At 34.0% G+C, this 21,679-nt stretch overlaps 1 protein-coding gene across 1 annotated transcript; it reads right to left on the reverse strand.

Annotated features, from left to right (window-relative positions):
* Nucleotides 1-4,666: 4,666 nt before the first annotated feature.
* On the reverse strand, nucleotides 4,667-5,770 carry LOC149187346 (F-box/kelch-repeat protein At2g44130-like). Its single transcript, XM_089409636.1, has one exon. It carries the CDS (start codon nucleotides 5,768-5,770, stop codon nucleotides 4,667-4,669), a length of 1,104 nt encoding a protein of 367 aa, XP_089265762.1.
* Nucleotides 5,771-21,679: the final 15,909 nt, after the last annotated feature.

Below are 21,679 nucleotides of genomic sequence, written 5' to 3' on the forward strand. Positions count from 1 at the left end.
AATCAACACGATCTGGGCACTAGAACATGAACAAGGTTTAGTTATTCAATATTTCATAGGTCTTGCAAATTTGGGCATCTCGCATTTCAGGAAATTATTTAAAGCACCTCAGGAGGCCACACTAGTAGAAATTCTAAATATTTTAGGAATTTTTCCCTATTTTTTAGATGAGGAGGTAGCTGAGGAATTAGATGGGCTGGTGACTAGGGGAAATTTGAAATTTTTTCTTAAATGGTTTAAGAAAGATAAGAGTCATGGCCTGAATGGTTGGCTTGTGGAATTTTACTTAGCTTTCTTTGATCTGATTGGACATGATCTTCTCAAGGTCATTGAGGAATGTCGGGTGAATCATGGAATGTATGATGCTTTTAATACAACTTGTATTCCTTTATCTCAAAATATGACAACCCCAAATCCTTCAATGACTTCCGACCCATCTTCCTTTGTAATTGTATCTACAAGATTATGTCAAAAATCATTGCAAACCACATCAAGCCTATCCTTTCCCAACATATAACACAAGAACAATTCGCCTTTTTAGAAAATTGTCAAATCCACGAAGCTATAGGAATTTCTCATGAAGGATTTCATTCTATGAAAACAAAAAAAAATTGAAGGCCATGATATTCAAAATTGATTTATCAAAGGCTTTTGACAAAACCAGTTGGTTATATTTGAGGATATGACTAACTCATTTTGGATTCCCTCATGCTTTCATTAATTGGATAATGTGTTGTATATCCACTGTTTCATATAACATCCTCATCAATGGGTCCGCTTCCAACTTCTTTCATGCAGAACGTGGACTTAGGCAGGGCTACCCATTATCACAATTAGTAATGGATGGTCTGAGTAGATTAATCATCAAATATAAGAACCAGGGTAGACTTAAAGGTTTCAAAATAACAGACGTCATCATTTTGTCACATATATTATTTTTGGATGATATCCTCATCTTCTTGGATGGAAAGACCAACGACTCTTATGTATTCAATACCACACTTAATTATTTTTCAAAGCCACTAGGATTGTCAACAACCAAGAGAAATTTTTATTGACCACTTTTGGATGTTCTCAACTCAAAATCAACTATTCTCCTCAAAGGTTTCCACACACTATACTCACTTTTGAAGATGAACTTAACTATCTGGGATTCCGCCTCAAGCCCAACAACTACAAAATTTCTGATTGGACGTGGCTAGTAGCCAACGTTGGAAAAAGAATAAATATTTGGCATCATCGATGGTTATCTCGAGAGGGGCACCTTGTTTTTATCAAATCAGTATTAGAGGCAATTCTTGTCTATTGGATGTCATTGACTTGGATCCCAAAAAGAATTATATCCAAAATTCAACAGTTAGGCTACAAGCCACTATGGAGAGGTGAGAATGAATGTAGACCATTTTCATCTATAAAATGGGAACAAATTTCATTAGAAAAGAAATGTAGAGGCTGGGAAATTAAGAATCAGGCTTGCTTTTCGAAGGCCCTTGCAGCTAAAATGGGATGGAAGTTACTCTCCACAAAAAATATTTTGATGGAAGTAGTCATAAAAAATCACATTCACCCTCAGTGTATTGATGATTAGATCAGGAGCCCCAATTGGAGATATCTACTATATCAACAATTTGGCAAGCTGTTTTGAATTCTCTGGAATACATTCATTCCATATTGTCTTGGAAAGTTGGAGTGGGCACCAAGGTTCGCATCGGAATGATGCTTGGTCTAGTAGCGAAAATGCTCATATTCTTCCACCTGATATCATTCACCATCTAGATACATATGGGATAAGGACACTAAACCAAATCATAGATTCTGACAATTCTACCATTCTTGTTTAAGCTTGGAAATCTACACTGAATTTAGGCATCTCGGATAGATGGCATCATGAATGGCCTACTTATACCAATGCACTCTTGGAAGCTTATATTCGGATTCAGGATAGGGAGGATGAATTAATCTAGGCCATATCTCATCAAGGTAATTACTCTCCAAAAGTAGGATATCCCTTTATATACGTTGATCATGAACCCCAAAATCCTATTTGGTGGTGGTGTCTGCTATGGAAGTTAAAAATCCCTCCCAAAGCCAAGTTGTTTATGTGGTGTCTGCTTCGCAAAACATCTCCTACAAGTGATATCTCTCAACATCGCTCCTTCCAAGGTCCCACTTGGTGTGTTCTCTATAGATGTTGTTCAGAAAGTATTGATCATTTATTTTTGCAATGTGAGCTTGTGAATCATTTATGGAATAAGATATATCAATCGATGGAAATTCCATATAGATGGGTAAGAGACTTTGCTTGCAATGATTGGGAATCCTTGTGGAATCAAGTCCACCATATAAAGATTCATTACCTTCCCCTACTAGTAGGTTGGAGTATATGGATTTCTCCAAATAAACTCATTTTCGAGGACAAGGCACCTGAATGGAAATTATCAATATCCCATATTAGGGCTCTGTATAATTTGAACTCGGATGATGTCACCAAGAAACAAAGTAGGAATATCGTTACTGAAACCATCGATAAGTCTATACAATGGGCTTATTTTGATGGTTCAACTCAACAACAAGGTTGCAGCTATGGGGCCATCTTATATCTCAATGGTGACCATTATCACAGAATGAGTATGGGTTTAGGGAGAGGCGCAAACATTTTTTTTGAACTCAACAGCATTAGGCTCCTCCTTATTTTTGTTTTTGAGAAGGGATGCCAGCAACTTCAGATTTTTGGTGATTCCAAACTTGTTATCAATTGCCTCAATCTTCAGGTTGAATGTCACATGCACACGCTCATAAATTTATTGGAATAAATCTATGCTATTAAATCACATTTTGACTATATTTCTTGTCAGTCCATCTACCGGGAGAGGAACCAACTTTCTAACTTCCTTTCTAAGGAAGTTGCGCAGCAACCTCCTACTAGTTGGTTGATACATGAACAACATGGACATGATTTTTACCAATATTATCATAGGCCTTTGATGGAGCAGCGTCCGCAGGGAACACCTATGCCTTGATGATACACAAATATTCGTTGGACATCTCAAAGTATCTCTTTTGCATTTTTGTGTCAGTTTGTAGACCTATATATGTATATTTTTATTTTGTATATCAGTACCATGGTACTTTTTACGGATTATGTAGATTCTCTACAATTGTGGCTAGGCCACCAGTTTTGACATATGGTCTATTTGCAACATCTATAGAATGTAATTTTCAATATTTAACAGAATAAAAGTTATAGTTTTTCCTTGGGGAAAAAGATAAGGTATGTTGGAAGGTAAAGGTAGTTTGACTTATCTATCATTGGTAATCTAAATCAAATGAGAAACATCGCCATTCCTATATTTATGTGCAACCTTAGGATACAGAGTACTGTTGAATCTGTGTTGGAGCTTGAACACTTGTGAATCTTAGAAGCCTCTTTTACCAGAGTTTTTGATGTGGAAGACAAGCACCCAGGATTTGCGTGCTTTCTATAGGAGGTTAGTTGTTTACCCAAGCTCCTGATGTATGCTCCACAAATATTTCGCTCCTAGAGGCCACAACCTAAGCCACTTTTGGTACCAACTCAACAGACTCGTGGATTTTTACAAGTAGTGAAGAAGTTGTTGACATGGAAACATTGGGGAGAGAGAACTTGAAAAAAACTATTTAATTGCATTGATAAATTGTCACTTATAGTGCCAAATGCCCTATTTTATGTTTATGATTCTCATTTGTATATGAAGTGAATGAAAGTCAATTATCACTAGAAAATCAACAACATCATGCATGTCTTATTGTTGATTATTGTTCTTAGAATGGGTAGGATTGGTCATGTCCAATGAAGAAGCTTCTCATATGCTTTTAGATATTTATGTCTTCCCATTGTTAGCAGAAAGAAAACAAAATGTGGAAGAGGAATTCAGGTTAGCTAACTTGGAAATCATCTTGGGTTGTATCTAATAATGTGTTGAAGTCCACTTGTACAATAGAGAGCACCTTATCCATAGAATTGTATTTTGGATGATTCAAATCGTGTTGTTATTATTGTACATACTTGTGTAGCTCATATTGACTTCTAAAGATGAGGTAAGCTTATGATTTGCTCCTTGCAAACACTAGAAATTTCATTATTCATTCATTAAAACTCATTATTACACTCAATAGCAATTTCATTATTCAATCATTAAACTTGCCACAAAATCAATATTGAAATTATCCATTCAAATTTAAAATAAATCATATATATTGAAATGATGAAACATTCAATAAAATAGTCTATTATTTCCACACAAGGTAATTTTAGTAATGAACCCATCTTGCAATCATAATCCATAATATAACTCAATTCTTCAAAATTTAAATTTCAAAATTGTTCTCACAAAAACATTGATAAATAAATAAAATTGCATAAAATTTTGACTTCAGTCTTTTATGCTACTATTTCCTAAGCTTCTTCTTATAACGTTCCCATTGCAACATGTCATACAATTGCTAGTTAACAATAAACCAACTTTATTCAATTAAACACATCTAAACTCATCCAAAAAAACACCATCGTTTTCTAAAGTCTATTACCAATGTCCATTCAATGATAACAGAATGTGAAATTTCTTCCTACGCATCGATTAATTTAGCTGTATTCAACCTACAATAAGGTTATAACTGTTACTTAGCTTCAAATCTCAAAAGTAACGGCACGGTCAACACTCTGTCCATTGAGCAGATAAGAGTTTTCTGATCTCTCAATCGTAGTCCACATCCCAATCGTTTCCGCTTGCTTTTCTGTTGCAGTTCTGACAGGTGGGGGCTCATACATATAGCAAACTTTAACATTTCTCTCACGATAACCGTAAACAAAAATCTTGTCACGCAAGGCTATACAACACGAAATCCTGTCAAGGGTTTTAGGAAGAGAACCCAGCACCCTCCAAACGTTTTCATCGGAATCGTATTCCGCCACTCCCTGCTGCTTCTCAAACGAATACAACCGCCCGAAAGAAGAAACAACCAGACACTCCCGTGGGCTTTTCCCTTCGATATCCGACATATTCTCCAGCGTTGACCATGCCCCTCTTTCTGGATCATAAACTTCCGCACTCCACCCGATTAGATCACCCTCCTCATCACTGTCACTGCTAATAACGAAGAATTTGCCGTGAAGGAATGCGCCATAGCATTCATCCCGTCCTTGGCTCATGTCGGGAAGAAGCTTCCATTCGTCTTCCAACACATTGTAAACAGCCGCTGATGAGAGGAGATTATAATTGCCATCCTGTCCGCCGGCAACGTAAATGAGTCCTTGCGATGACACCGAGAAAGCACCGGAGAATCGCCTCACCGGCATGTCCGCCCCGCGGGTCCACTTACTCGACGAGAAATCAAAGATGAAAACAGTTTTGAGTCCCTCCACTTGGTCGGGGTTCGACGGATCCCACCCGCCGAACAAAACCAGCTTTTGATTGACACAAACGCAGTCAGGAAAGAGTGGAATCCCATTGTGAAGGGGAGGAAGTGCTTTCCGTGTGCCTCGCAGAGGGTCAATCACAGAAACCACCATTTGTAGATTAGGATGAGTGTCATCCAGATATTCCCGGAGTTCCAGCAAACATATCAACTGCTCGGAAGTCCCAAGCTTTTTTCTGTCTTCATAGAACTGGGGGTGCTTCACAACGGCCTCCCAGGTTTTGCAAACGGCTTTGACATTTCCGTGAGAATGGTAAGGGACTCGTAGGAGACACTCTCGCCCTAATTCCCATGGAAGAACAGCAAAAGGATCCATAAAGAGATGCGCAAACTCTGAGTCTTTGAAATCAGAGAAGCAAAAGGGTAACGTACCAGAATTAGAGTCTTCCTAACTGGAATGGCTAAACCCAACCGCTTGGTCGATGCGAAGGCCAGATCGAACACAACATACGATGAGGAAGCACAAGGATCGAAGGAAAGGGAGAGAGATCGATATAAATAATATTTCGTGTAACAACAGAGAAGCACTTCCATTAACGGAAACGGGTGAAAATGTCCTAATATTTTCCATGGTTTCCTCGGGTAGTCAAACGAGGCCATTTTTCTCTTTTCCTTTCTCATTTTTCGATGGGTTTTTTTAATTCTTTAATGTTTGAGAATTATAATTTTCGATGGTTGAGTAAATTTGGGTTTTTGTAATTCTTTAATGTTTGAGAATTATAATTTTAGATGGTTGAGTAAATTTTAATCGATCAATTATTTTTAATATTTTTACTAATTTGTTTAATCCGGAAGGTTTAAATATTCAAGGCGTCTAATTTATTTATATATTTCAAAAATACCTCAAAAAAATTAAAAAAAATACAATTTTACTTAAAATCATATTATCAAATTAAAGAAAAAACAAAAACTATTTTTCTTAATAATTAGACTGTAATATTTAAGTTAAATGTATTTTTATATTGTTGAGGTGTATTTTAATTGGTAATTCGAGATATGTGAAATTGTTGAAACTCGAGAGACCTAGGTAAACTCGAGAGACCCACGTTCATCCCTTGTGACCCCTTTGTTAGTTGAAACTCGAGAGACCTAATTCACTGAGAGGAGGGAGTTTTAGTTGGAACTCGAGAGACCCGATTTACTGAGAGGAGGGAATTTTTGTTAGTTGAAACTCGAGAGACCCTATTTACTGAGGGGAGGGAGTTTCAGTTGAAACTTGAGAGACCCGATTTACTGAGAGGAGGGAGTTAGTTGAAATTGAAACTCGAGAATACCCTTGTTAGTTGAAACTCCAAACCCGATTTACTGAGAGGAGGGAGTTAGTTGAAACTCGAAAATCCCCTTGTTAGTTGAAACTCCAGAGACCCCTTTGTAAGTTGAAATTCGAGAGACCCGATTTAGTGAGGAGGGAGTTAGTTGAAACAAGAGAGAGGAGGAAGTTAGTTGAAACTCTAGAGACACGAGTTTGTTGAAACTCGAGAGATTTGATTCACTGAGAGGAGAGAAGAGGGAGGACAAATATAGTTGAAACTTGAGAGTTGAAACTCCAGAGACCCCTTTGTTAGTTGGGGAGGACAAATATAGTTGAAACTTGAGAGTTGAAACTCCATAGACCCCTTTGTTAGTTGAAACTCGAGAGACCGGATTTATTGAGAGGAAGGAGTTAGTTGAAACTCGAGAGAGGAGGGAGTTAGTTGAAACTCGAGAGACCTGATTTACTGAGAGGAGGAGAGAGGAGGGAGGAAAAATATAGTTGAGACTCAAGAGACAGGGAAGAGGAGAGAGGAGGACAAACATAGTTGAAACTAGAGAGACCCCCTTATTAGTTGAAACTCGAAAGACCCCATTTACTGAGAGGAGGAGAGAGGAGGAAAAATATAAAGACCCTGAGAGGAGGAGAGAGGAGGAGAAATATAGTTGAAACTCAAGAGACCCCCTTGTTACTCGACAGGCCCGATTTACTGAGAGGAGGTGAGAGGAGGACAAATATAGTTGAAACTCGAGAGACCCCCTTGTTAGTTGAAACACTAGAGAGGATGACAAATATAGTTGAAACTCGAGAGACCGGATATATTGAGAGGAGGAGAGAGGAGGACAAATATATTTGAAACTCGAGAGACCCTGTGTTAGTTGAAACTCGAAAGACTTGAATAACCCCCTGAAACTCCAAAGACCTAATTAATCCCTCTGTTAGTTGAGAGACCCCTTGTTAGTTAAACCTCGAAAGGAGAGAGGAGGAAAAATATAGTCAAAACTCAAGAGACCCCCTTGTTAGTTGAAACTCGAGAGACCCGATATACTGAGAGGAGGAGAGATGAGGAAAAATATAGTTGAAACTTGAGAGAGCCCCTTGTTAGTTGAAACTTGAAAGACCTGATTAGGAGGAGGAGGGAGGAGGACAAATATAGTTGAAAGTCGAGAGAACCCCTTGTTACTTGAAACTCGGAAAGACCTCATTAAGCCCCTGAAATGTGAAAGCCCTGATTAATCCCCTTGTTAGTTGAAACTCCAGAGACCCCCTTGTTAGTTGAAACTCAAAAGACCTGATTTACTGAGAGAAGAAGAGAGAAGGAGAAATATAGTTGAAACTGGAGAGACCCCCTTGTTAGTTGAAACTCGAGAGACATGATTTACTGAGAGGAGGAAAGAGGAAGACAAATATAGTTGAAACTCGAGATACCCCTTGTTAGTTGAAACTGGAGAGACCCGATTTACTAAAAAGAGAGAGGAAGACAAATATAATTGAAATTTGAGAGACCCGATTTACTAAGAGGAAAACAAATATCCTCTACGAAAAGGACAAAGTATAATCCCACACGAAAACAAATATCCTTTACCAAAAGGACAAAGTACAATCCCACAGTTTAGACAAAATACAAGTAGTTACGTGTGAGGCTAAATGCATTTTATATTTAGAATTGTCTTTTAAATAATCAAATATTACTCTTTTTTCCAAACAAAACATTTTAAACAGTCATCAAATATTATTCTCTAATTTCAATTTTAAAAACTATCTAATTAGATTAGGCCATTAATTTATTACACCTAAAAGTGTTCTACAAGGCAACAACCTAGTATGGTATATTTTGAATTGGTCAAATTACATAATAAAATTAAAATTAAATACAAATATTAAAGTAACATGATGTAAAATAAAAATAACAAAATAACAATAATTCTATAAAAATAAAATTAAAAATGACCCATGGTATTGACCCAATGTATTCATGTAGATTATTTCTTATTTAATGGGGAAAATTAAGCTTGCTGAAATTCATTTTATCTCTAAATCTACAAAGTGTGAAGGGATCAAATCTTTTGAGATGCAAATCTCTTTTATAGTGAAAAGTGATTTGATCCCTCAAACTTGGTAGATCCAGAGTTAAGATGAATCTAAGTTGGTTATATTTAAAAATATTATTTTCCTTTATATTTAAAATTTTAATGTAATATTATAATATAATTTTAGTAAAAAACAATTCAATTAGATGACACCATCAATTAAAATAAATTATAATAAAAAATAATGATTAAACACATTTTAAACCTAAAAATTATAATTATAATTATATATATATATATATATATATATATATATATATATATATATAATTGATTGTTTTTTAACATTTCTTTTTTTTAATTAGAAATTACATTAAAAATGATTAAACGAAATTACCTCTTTAAGAGTCATATGTTTAGTTGTTTAAAATACAAAATCTCAATTTGTTAGGAGATTTTTGGGATGTTGAACTATTTATATTCAAAATTGCATTCTAAAAAACAAAAATGAGAACATTGTTTGAAATTATATTGCTAAATTCTTCTTAAAAAAAACTATTTTGTCTATTAATTAGACTACATGTTGATATATTTACAAAATTTTAACTTAAAGATATGCTTTTTTATTTTTATATAGCATAAATACATTTAATGAATTTAAAATTTCTACTAATCTTATAGTCAAAATTCTTTTAAAATTTAGAAAATGCCATTAATTTCATCTTTTACTTTATATTAAAATTGGATTATGATAAAACTGTTATATAATTTTATTTTATTTATAACATTTCATTATAATTCATAATTTATATATATATAATTCTTATAAGCGTTAATTTATTATTAAAAAATTAATGTTAAATTTGTCAAATGTTGATTTTCAATAATTATCAGCATTATTTTTATTATTAAATAAAAGAGAGAAAAATAATAATCTAAATATAATTAATTAGTCTAAATTAAAGAACGTGGTAAAGTTTCAATAATTAAATTATACAAAAGCATAATTGTGCAACATATAATTAATGTTTATCTTATTTTATTTTATATAGTTCTTTTTTCATGGTTTGAAAATTTGTATTTTTGTTATGGTTGATTTTATTATTGGGATAGTTTGTTGGTCTTGATTACTTGTGTCAACCTAAGAGTGGAGATTTCTACCGTCTTTCATATTGCTAGAATTTTAGAAAAAAAGTATTGATATCCTCTTTATTGAGTTTGTACCCATTCCAAAATTATTAAGGTTGTGCCATGCATCTCTTAGAAAAAATACTTTCTTATTCGTGAATTACATGTCGCAGTTGTGTCACATGGTTAATCTGCGTAATAAATTGCAGTTGATGGAATTCCTGGTCGGCGCAGGCCAGTGGAATCCCGAGGCCATTACGCTGGGTGCGGGCCCCCCACGCGGCGCAGTTGGAGAGCTTGTCTCGTTGTTCGGATTCGACTCGCGCTTGAACCTGGACTGCCAGTGCATGGGCATGCAAGAGCAAGGGCGGAACACTGGTTCTTTGGACCGGCCATGTCTAGAGAGTTGTGAGTAGTAGTGCGACTGCGTGTGGCCCAGTTGATCCCAAGAAATCCAACGTTCTTGACCTCCATCTCTAGTGGAGTGTGGTTATGGTGCGGAGTATAAGCAACAACAATATGTTGTTAGCAAAATATACGGCGCTGATTTTACCAAGCAAATTGTGGGTGATCATTGACTAATAGTGAAAATGGGGTTTTACTCTTGGTGTGGTTTTTGGTGTGGAAATAAAATTGATTTTATATAATGATTAAATTTGAAGGGTTAGTTTTAATTTCAATTAGAAAGATATAGGTTTATATAATTTTTACATAACGAAAAACATTTCAATTGAAAATCATATTAAAATGTTGTTAGATATAATAAAATTTTCAAAATATACCTAATTTCTTTTGAAAAATCAAATTTTACTAACAAATTTCACATTCCATAATATTTTGTCTTTTTTATAAGTCTAAAATAAGAACAAAAATAAACATATATACATCACAACATCTTGATGAAATTGATAAAACATAAATATTTATATTAAAAATATATGAAAAACCTCATTTATAAAATTAAAAATACTTAAATCTTTCACAAAGAGGAAGCATAAAAGGATGGAGCGATTGACTTTCAAGTACAACTTTTAATATATGAATCATGAGACTATTTAATTTGATTATCCGTATAACTTCATAATTTGACTTTTGTAGTTTGTAATATGAGTAGCTAGATATATGGGGATTGATTCTATTTTCTGGTTCATGTTAAATGTATTTTGTTTGCATATAAATGTTATTATAGTGGTTAGATTTCATAATTGAATTAAAAATTTATGAAGAATTTAAAGTATTAATGTTATTTTTTTTTGTTGAAAATAGTAATAAGAAATGATAAAAATAAAATCAAGAATATTTTAATTTTAATTTGTTTTTGAATTAAAATTGTGAATTAAAATCACATTTAGTCTCACGAGCTACTTGGAAATAATTGATTAATTTAGTTTGAATTAATTAGTTGGAGAAATTCAAAGTTAGAAGTCTTTTTGCAGTCATGTAGCAGCTATCCCTTAAATTAAGGAGGTTATCCCTTAAATAAAGAGATAAGATTGAGTTATATTTGAGTTGTAATTAGTTAGCTCAGTTTACTGAGTTAAGTCTAGTTAAATTAGTTTCAAACTGTTTGAGGAACTAATTGTGAGTTATTAGTGAGTTGATGCATGCATGCACTCAACTAGTGTACTCTAGATAGCTAAATATTCCCTCATCATAAACTCGTGTATGTCTATTCTGAGAAAGACCTAGTTGAGCTAAATGTCAAGGACAATGTACTATCAGTTGCATGTGTTTTCCTATAAAAAAAACTCATGCATGCAGTGAAGGTAAGGTTCCTTGAGGATTGCGCAGTTATGACATTGTGTTAGAGCAATATGTGAGAGTAGTGTTCTGCTAGGTGAAGGAGATCATCCCAGAGGAACTGTGCAAGGAAATAGGAGCCTTGAGGGTAGAGGAGAAGGCTTGTGAGAAGCTTTGATTGCCTGTGAGAATCCAGGAGGATTGTACAGAAAGCTAGCTAGCTGTGAGAGCTAAGGCTTTGTATAATTTTGATGTATTTCCACTTTGTATGATAATATAGATAGTGGGGTTTTGAGCTGAGGCTTTCCCCTGAGTATTTTATGTGTTTCATGTGCATTGATTCTTCTTCTTCTGGTTATATTGTTCAGCTTTGATTCAACTCGATCTTTACGCTTCCGCAAATTGATAGTAGAAGTAAGTTATAATATTTTGCTTTGATCTATATCACATTATCGGGTTAATATACAGTCAGATTTTCTACATGGTCTTAGAGCGGGATTTGTAGAGAATTTGCAGAATTTCTACACTTCTCAAGTGTGATTTAGATAATAATGTCACATAATACAAGTTTTTGGTGATTCAACTTTTGTAGTCAGTGAGATAAAGGCAATTGAACAACTTTCCTTTACAAGATCAATTACATGATGTGAGTCATTTTCACTTTACTAATGTATTTAGAGAGAAAAATGTGAAAATAAGTGTTATTTCAAAGGAGGGTCAACAGGTAGCACTAGGTAAAATCGTGGTAAAATCATAATTAAAAAAAACAGTGATGGAGCCTGTGATGGATGTTGGTGATGATTTTTCAATATGTGTCACTTCTGATTTCATGTTTAGATGTGTGATTGGAAGGGCAGCTAACACAGGTGGCTTCTTCTATTTGGTCATGTTGGATTGTTAGTGTGATTGTATAAAAGTTACGATTTTTAAGTGCACGCAACCCTTCCCTTGCTTTATTGGCAAGCTTCAATGACCATTATATATTTGTCGTAGTCATCTTTGATATTTTCCTTTCATATTATTTCTTTGTATTGTTCTTCCATCTTTCTTTTCATTCCTCCTTCCAGTTTTAGAGAGATGGAAATCAAGGTATGTTTTCTTAATTTTTCAGGCATCTTTAAGTAGACTGTAGTTTTAGGAATATCCTTGAATCTGACTATCAGGAAAAAATCAATTCTTTGACCTCTTTCCTAGACATCACATTCCAAGATATTATAAGAATCTTCCATTGACATAAGTTCAAGGTAATTTTCCTACTTAAAATTAATACTTTTAATGGTGAATTGTATTGACAAAAAACTTATTATTTGTTGTCGTTAGAACCTAATTTTATGGAAAAAAATTCAGTGAAATTGATAGAATTGTTACAATTGCACTTTTCTTTGATGTTATCCTCACTTATTATACGAGGTGAAGGTGAGCTTAATTGTAAACATTATTGAAATTGCAGTTTATATCACCAACACTAAAGTACTAGTGTCTTCAGGACCTATTGTTTATAGCTTGAGAAAACCGTGTGTATTTTCATACCTCCTTGAGTTGCGCTTAGTATTTTCACTGTGACGAAGTTTGAACACGAGTAGCTCACCCATAAAAGAAACAAGAGTAGGGAATTGGAGGTGGCTTAATGTGTGTGTGTGATTGTGTGTGTGTGTGTGTATATATATATATATATATATATATATATATATATATATATATATATATATATATATATCTATATATATATATATATATATATATATATATATATATATATATATATATATATATATATCTTCATTTGAGCTTTGTCGTTTATGTGATGAAATCCTAAGGCAATTGAAATATATGTGTTACAAGATTTTAATTTCTTTCTAACTTTCTGGTTGATTGCCGTGGAATTTTAATTTTATGATGTGAAGTTAAGATTTTTTTCAGGGTGTCTCCGAATTTCGTTGAAATTTACAGTAAATTTCTTGAAGGAAAAGTGATTTAGTTATTTGTAGTATAGGAGAATCCTCGAATGGCATGAAAAGTTGATGTCAAATCTAAAATGTAATTTTTTACATTTTTCCCATCTCATTGAAGTCCTCTCTGGAGCTCTCATCTGGTTCTTCATGCCATTTACGTTTTCGATGATGAGTGGATTTGTTATTTATATTATGAAGCGAGGATCCTAGTTGCAAAATATTTGGAAGGCTTAGTAGAGAATAATGTAGGACCATCAACTAGATCATGAGCAAGGATTTATTTCATGTGATTTTTAGCAAATTGTAATTTTTAGGATCCATATTTAGATGACTACATTGCATTTTACTCGGTCATGAATTTTATATTGTTCCTCTTATTTTGCAAGTTAGATGTCCAGAGTTCAATGTTGACTTAAGTGATGATGTAGACTCATATCGATAGCCTTAATAGTCACTTGGAAGTTGGAGGTCTATCTGTCTCTGAATCCAATTAATATCCTTGAAGAAGCTCAAGAAGAGGCAGATCTTGTTAGAGAGTTGTTTCTAGCATATGGAAAGGTGATAAAGGACCTGTTGCAATGTCGATGAGGGGAGAAAATGAGATCTAGTCTTTAGAAATGAGATATGGTGTCCCTATTGTAATAGATTCATGGAAATGATCATAGGATCACCATTTCAATTGAGGTATGTCTCGCGATTTTTATATTTGTATTGACAGGAAACATTTTTTAGGTGGAGGAGAATCTTCACGCTATTGAACCATATCATGAATAGTGTGAGGCTGACGAGAATATTCGACCCCTTGGATGGTAACAATGATGGGAAGATCTCCGTCAACAAGATTGACATGCGCTAGAAAAAGCTTGGCTTGCCCATATCGTTGGCTTTATAGAGGACTAGTCCGAGAGGTTATAATTCAATTGGTTTTCTATCCTCGATCGGTCATTGGCAACAACTCTCCAGCTATGATGCCCTGGAGATGGATAAATATTGAGGATTCACTCACTATGACCTAGGTGGTATTTTTCATTTAAAAAGGTTTTTTCATTTTAGTGCATAATTCGAGGGTTGAGTTTGAGGGGGCACAGAGATAAAGAAAAGTGTAGAAAATTTCCAACTAATTTATCTAGGGGTATGACTTAGAAAACTTACTTGTGGTGCTTTCTGTGAGAAACTAGAAGATTAAAAAGCTTCTTTATTGTTCGTAAACACCAGAGCTAAGAACATTGATTCCTCTGTAGGTGGTAGTAACAACTCGTAATTTATATATAATCAAAGGCTTTTTAAGCAATAGTTTTTTATGAGTAGACTTAGATTGCTCAAAAATACATGTGAATATGTGATTGTTGGAACTTGGAATCCTGTCTAGATTCGTGTTATAGAGGAATACCATTTCCTACCAAATTTGTGCTACGAAGGAATTCCATTGCCCAATCCCAACATGCACATGTAAAAATGGCTCCAAATAATCAAATTTGGTAACAAAACTTGTTAAACTCATTGTAATCAGATTGAGCTTCCAAGAAGAACCGTTTTTCAACTCTTGGGAGCCTACTCTATCACCTATTTCAGAAAGAGAGAATTGAAGAAATCCATTGTGCCCATTGTGAGATATTATATTCACGTTATCCACTTGGGATCGCAAATTACAATTTACAATTCATTCACAATCTCATTCATCAGTTGCTTAGTTCTGAATCTCCTGTTACAATCTACATGGGATGAAAAAAATGGTAATAATTTGGAATATCAATGTGGTGGACTACCATTATGACTGCTAGAAAATTGACAATGCAAGCTACAACTTGCAGTAACCCCCATCACGTTATATTCATTGCTGCAACAACCTCCATTACATTATATTCATCGCCACAACATCCTCCTACCGCCTGAGTACATCCTCCAAGGATAATAGATATCCAACCCTCCATAATTTTTTGAAATGTTCATCGGAATAACAACGCTTCTTAGCGAAGTTTATAATATTATTTATATATTTTTTAAAACCTACAAAAATCAAAACGTAATTTTTTTTCCATGTAATTTTTCCATGGCACTTCTCTAACATGCTGGAATCCCTTTGAATGGTTGTGGCATGTTCAATTTTGAGCATTCATCGTACAGTAGTAGCAATGAGATTCTGAAAAGGATTAGATGCCACCTAGCATATAGCCATATCGACCAATCTGCCATTGAAGTTTGGTTATTGGGATGTGGACATTGAATTTTTCTTACTCCAAGAAAGTAAAAGGAGTTAGATGTATGCAATTATTATGATGCTTAAGTGTATTCGAAAAATGTTCCAAATGGTATATGTGTTCTGTTTTTATATTTAGAAAAGCATAGTGATAAGTTGTTTTTTTTTAGATATTATATTTAGCAATTGAGAAAACACGATGTAAATGAAGTTGTGATTAGTAAGCATGTTTTCTTATTTGTGATTGCGTCCAACACTTTCTTTTAGTTTAGGATGGGGAGACGTCATGTAAATTATATGGTCTGGTGATTATAAAATGATATTTTAAATTAAAAAATAATAATAATAAAATATAATTTTTGTTTATACATAATAGAGGAATAACCTGTTTATAAAGTTTATTTAACCCAACGTTTCAGACTTCCACGTGAGTCCATCCCCAGGGGATACACCAATTGTTTAAGAAGATATTAACGATGTGTCATAGCGATAATCTTAAGTATATATAGAGTTTATGGGAAGGAACAATATGAAATGATTTAGTCAATGAGGGTTATTAGTTATTTTGGGTAGAATTACATATTGTTAATAGTTTATTAACATATTAATAGAATTGAGGTTTAGATCATTAGTAATTTAATTAAAAATGGAGATTATATTATTAGTGATATTTTAATTAGATTTAATATTACTTACCAATGGAATATATTGATTTGATATGAAATTAGGGTTTAATTAGTTATTAGGGTTGTTATGAAATAAGAATTTTTTTATTTTTTAATGTTTCCTTTTACATTTATTTAAATTAGGAATCTTACTACAATATTTAAAATTTATTTCAATGGATTTCTTAGAGGGTATAAGATGATAATTAATAATATACAAATAGTATGTACATTTTTTTTAAGCTTCATTGTATTGAGTGGTTTATTTGAGTTATTATGTTTGGTTTATACTTTTTTAATAAAATTAAAAGAATGACCCTTGAGGATGAGCAAGTCTTATGGAGATTATTAGATTTACTCAATAATTGCATCTATGAATTAGGATTAAATTATTTAATATATATTATTTTTATATTTTATGATTGAGGATGGAATTGAATATAAATGCACAATATTGGAGTTAATTTATTGGAACTAAATAGGATATGAGACCTAAATTATTTCTAAAGGACCTATATTATGAGAGCTAATTATTGGTTTTTTATGATTTCTAGTGATACTTTCCAAGTATTGCTTAGTTTTAATCAATTGCCCCAATTCAAGTTGTTTTTCTCTTATTTCTATTTCAATGCCCTCTTTGATTTAAGATAATGGTATGCTTTTTTAATTAGTTTGGCTTCTTCCATGCAAATGTAGTGTGATGTTCCTCTAAGGAATATTTTGAGGTCCTTTCTCTTCGTAAGTCAGCGGTGTGCTCTTTGATTCTAATGTTAAAAGATCTCCATGTTTCACCTATATATTCTTTACCACATGGACAAGGTATAATATAAATAAATTTTTGATGGTTAGGGTTTATGGAGTCTTTAACAGAGTTAAATAATTGTCTGATGGTGTTAGGGGGAGTGAAAGCTACATTAATATTATGTTTCTTAATAATTTTTGTAATTTTGTCAGTGGTACCTTTTATATAAGGAAGAGAGATTTTAGGAGTGATTGAAGATTTTTGTTCTTTATCTTTGTTATTATTGTTATTCTTGCTTAGGGATTGGAACATGGCTTTACTAATGGTGTTCTTATTGTAACCATTTAGTTCAAATACTTTGTGAAGATGGTTAAGTTTAAATTTTTGATGGTCTGGGTCAGATATTCGAGCAGCCCTAGTGGTTAAGGTTCTTATGATTCCAATTTTCTATTTAGGGTGGTGATGGGAATTTGCATGAAAATATCTCTCGATGTGAGATTTCTTTCTAAAGACTTGGAAACCAAGTTTTCCTTCTTTTTCAGTTAAAAGGATATCCCGAAAGGGAAGTTGATTATCAGCTTCGATTTCGATAGTAAAGCCAATAATAAAGCCATACAACAATCCCTAAGCAAGAATAACACCATTAGTAAATCCATGCACCAATCCATGGTTTCCAAGTCAGTAAAGCCATGCACCAATCTTTGGGAGAGTTGCAAAGGGCATCCTATGGAGGGACCCAATGCCATTGGGCCAGTATGAGGGAATTCAGGAAAAAAAATTCAAGAAAGGATGTGATTTTCTGTTGTTTAAAATGAATTTTTGAATGCGTAAATAGATTCAACACCCTAAAACCCTCTCAGGCACTCGAATTCTACAGACTAAACAACTTAAACTCAAGATTTTAAAATATCTATCATATTTTGGTTAAAATTAATGAGAAAAATGTCATGAAAAAGGCCATTTCATCTATAAATTAGACTACACTTTTCATAAATGTTGTTATCACAATTTCAAAATTATTATATATCGTTATATTCCTTATCCATGTTAGCCATCAAAATGCCTTTTCATTTAAAACCATCCATCACACCATTGCTTATTTGTTAGTAAGAAGTAAATCTATTCCTCTTTTTAGTAAGATGATACAAAATTGTTATATTAATAGAAAAATGATTATAGTGACTACATACAATTAACATCAAGGAAAAAAACTAACATGGGAGAGAATACCTCCAAATAGGTATGACATACTAAAAAACTGAAAAACATATGCAAAATTCAAGAGAGAAATATCGTAATCACCCAATTTGGAGTTGATCATATGGTACTTCCTTTCTTGCCTTTATTTTTAACTACTTTGACCCAACCTTTTGAAGGTGGGGTTAACAAAGACACCTTAAGATTGTTTTGACAATCTATTGAGGAATCCTTGTTAGAGTCCAAGGAAGTTGATTGATGGGCGTGCTTCATGGCATGCGTCAGAGCATTCTTATTGACTTCCCCTTCTTGCTAAAAAAAATGGATTTCCTTGCCTTCTTCATGGGGCTTTTGAAAATTTACGTTTTGGATCTCGTCTAATAAGACCATGTCGCCTTTAGACTGATCATATTCTTGATCCAAGGATGACAAATCCTCCTCTTCTCGATGAGGTGGGCTGCATGGCATCCATGCTTTAGGTCTATGCTTCTATTTGACTGGTTTTTTAGAACAAGGGTTCTGAAGATGGTCTATTTGATGGCATAGTAGACACTGAAAAGCACTGTTTTCATAGTCCAGCTATTGGGTCCAGTGAAAGTCACCTACTTTTAAATTAATTTTGTCAAGAAATCCTTTGTTGATGTCAAGTTCTACATAAATCCATCCGTAAGTGTAGACTCCACACTGGCCTCATGAGGGATTTGTGGCCAAAAAATGAACCAAGGTGTTTCCAATACCCTCAAATACTGAATTTTGTTATAGATGGGCTGACAAATTCATGAGCTAGACCCAAATGGGTAGCTTTGTGATCACAACTGTGTAGGGGTCAAAATCTGGGAACTAAGGTGTTAAGAAGAGTCCAACCTTTCCCCAAAACCAATGGCCCTTGGGAATTACATTTTGATAATCTACGTCATTGACAAAAACGATGATGAAGAAACCCTTGGAACAGAAGGGGACCCTACAGTCCTTGTTCTAAGTTGAATGGATCCATTGGTAAGGGTTTATTGTTTGTGGCCACAACCCATTGAGACAACAAATGAGGCCATTTATTGCCAAGAACTTCTAAAATTCCTCCATATTTAGATGAGTGAGTTTGACTGAAGGGAAATCCTCAACTTTGTCCACTATAAAATAATTTGGAGCAACGTGGGCATGAGGTGACTTGCTTGAGGGCAAGAGATGTTCTTAAGGCAACAGTGCACTTTGAGGAACCTAGTTACGAATCACATCTTTGTAAGAGAAGGTTTGGGAAGAGGAATACTTTCCCAAAGCTCCCACATGCAGTCGAAGTGCTAAGAAAATTGTAACATCCCTGCATATATTATAAACAGAGAGAGGAGAGAGATCTCCCATTTGCTTACCTTCAAAAAGAGGGCGTTATAATCTAGAGGGTATCCATGTTTCCCATTTTAGAAATAGTTTGAGGTCTTTCACGAGATCCGTAGATCTCAACCAAAAAAGCATCAAATGCTAAGAGATGGATTTGATTGAGATCTGAAAAAGGCTTAGAAGGTCTAACCTAGTGACAGACCACATACCTTTCCATGGCGCCCTTACCTTGTCCAGCCTGAACACTATACTTTTCTATGGCACCTTCGTTGTGGACGACTATCGTGGTAACTTTGGATTGAGCGATGTGGATGAAATTCTTTTCCAAAGTACATCTACACTGCTCGGATTGAACAATATACTTCTTAGCAACTCTCAAACCCTTCCAACCCACCATTGCTACAACGCTTAACTCGCAGAGTTTTCCACTAACTTCATTCCTCGTATCTCTGAAGTAAATCTATTTCTTAATCTAACTATAGACATAAACTATATAGTAACCCTTAATATAGTGTCAAAATATTATTATTTTATAATATTAGTATAATAATATGGACAAAAACTTTCTATGGTGCTATAAGTGTGGTTTCTATAGTGACAAGTGTACCAATGGTCACATGAATGTATCATTTCTATTAGTTGATATGAAATTGTCATCTATATTACAAAAAATATTAACATAAAGAACAAAGTCACCCTCCTAATAAAAGTTGAGCGATTAAAAAGATTTCTGGTATTTGAGATATTTAAAGGGTTGAAGATGAATAACTTATCAAAAGCCTATATTAATTGCCGAATTGAAAATATTGACAGGTGGGAAATCTTGCTCCTATGACACAAAGCCCCCATAGTTCTGTAGGTGTTTACCTAGAGGGGAAATTCATGGTAATAAGTGGACACAATAGGGATTTCTTGCTTATGGGTTTAAGAAGCGCGAGATATTTTTTTATGAGGAGACGGGCACTTGGCACATGCTAGAAAAAATGTGGATTGCATGGAGGTCTCTTGAGGATTGTGATGTTGTTCGTACATGTGGAAATTTGTATGTGATCATTAAAAAGCACAAACAAGTGAAGAAGTATGATGCCCAGAAAAACGTTTCAACATTTGTAGCTTCTATTCTGGAAGCTATAAAATCTGTTGTTTGTGTTGCAGCATGGTGTGATCGGATTTTTGTGAGTGGTATGAGTAAAGATAATGTGATCACCTATTTGTTCCAGTCGTCACCTGGGTAGTGGATTGCAGTTGACGTAGCGCAAACATGAATTGCCATTTATGTTGAAGTGGAAATATTACCATTGGTCGTTGAATTTGCATTAATATGAATTGTGGTTATTTACATTTGGAAAGGGAATGATTATTAATTTCAATTTAGTATTTGATCATGGCATCCTCATACTTGTGTGGAGTGTTGGAGTGCTCACTAATATCTATAGGCATAAAAGTTATACATACATATGATATGAGATATATCATATGTATGTATGAATATTTATAGGCATAAAAGTTATATATATGTATGTATGAATATTTATATTTTCGAGTTATTGTTAGCTTCACACAAAAACTTTACTAAAAAAGTTTTTTGTTCCATATAAATAATGTCGAAATGAGACAATTTTATGGCTTTAAGGCTTCCGGCAAAGATTTTATATGATAAGAACACCTACACTATATAGTTCTCTTTGAATATTGTTTAATTGTTCTTTAATTTGTCAAATTTGATAAATAATTCCTCCCCTGACCAAAAATTTTGTGGCTATTTTCATGGTGATAAGTGGATCGAGGCGGGATTTACATCACAGTCAAGTGGAAAGAAGTGAGGAAGCTTTGATGATAAGGCACCCACTAGGCACACACGAGAAGAATTGTGGAAATCTGGGATTTGTGGATTTTTACATGGATGGTTGGTTCCTTTCCACATGCGGGAACCTGCACATGATCTACTTCAAACAAGTGTTGATTTATTATCTTTAGATGAATGCTTAGA

The sequence above is a fragment of the Pinus tabuliformis genome, chromosome 3_1 (genome assembly GCF_031772625.1).
Source record: "Pinus tabuliformis cultivar Carrire ecotype Pingquan chromosome 3_1, CPIR1, whole genome shotgun sequence".
NCBI classification, from domain to species: Eukaryota; Viridiplantae; Streptophyta; class Pinopsida; order Pinales; family Pinaceae; genus Pinus; species Pinus tabuliformis.

Excerpts from the sequence above, each read along its gene's own strand:
- LOC149187346 (XM_089409636.1), bottom strand. The coding sequence starts at position 5,770 with ATGGATCCTTTTGCTGTTCTTCCATGGGAATTAGGGCGAGAGTGTCTC.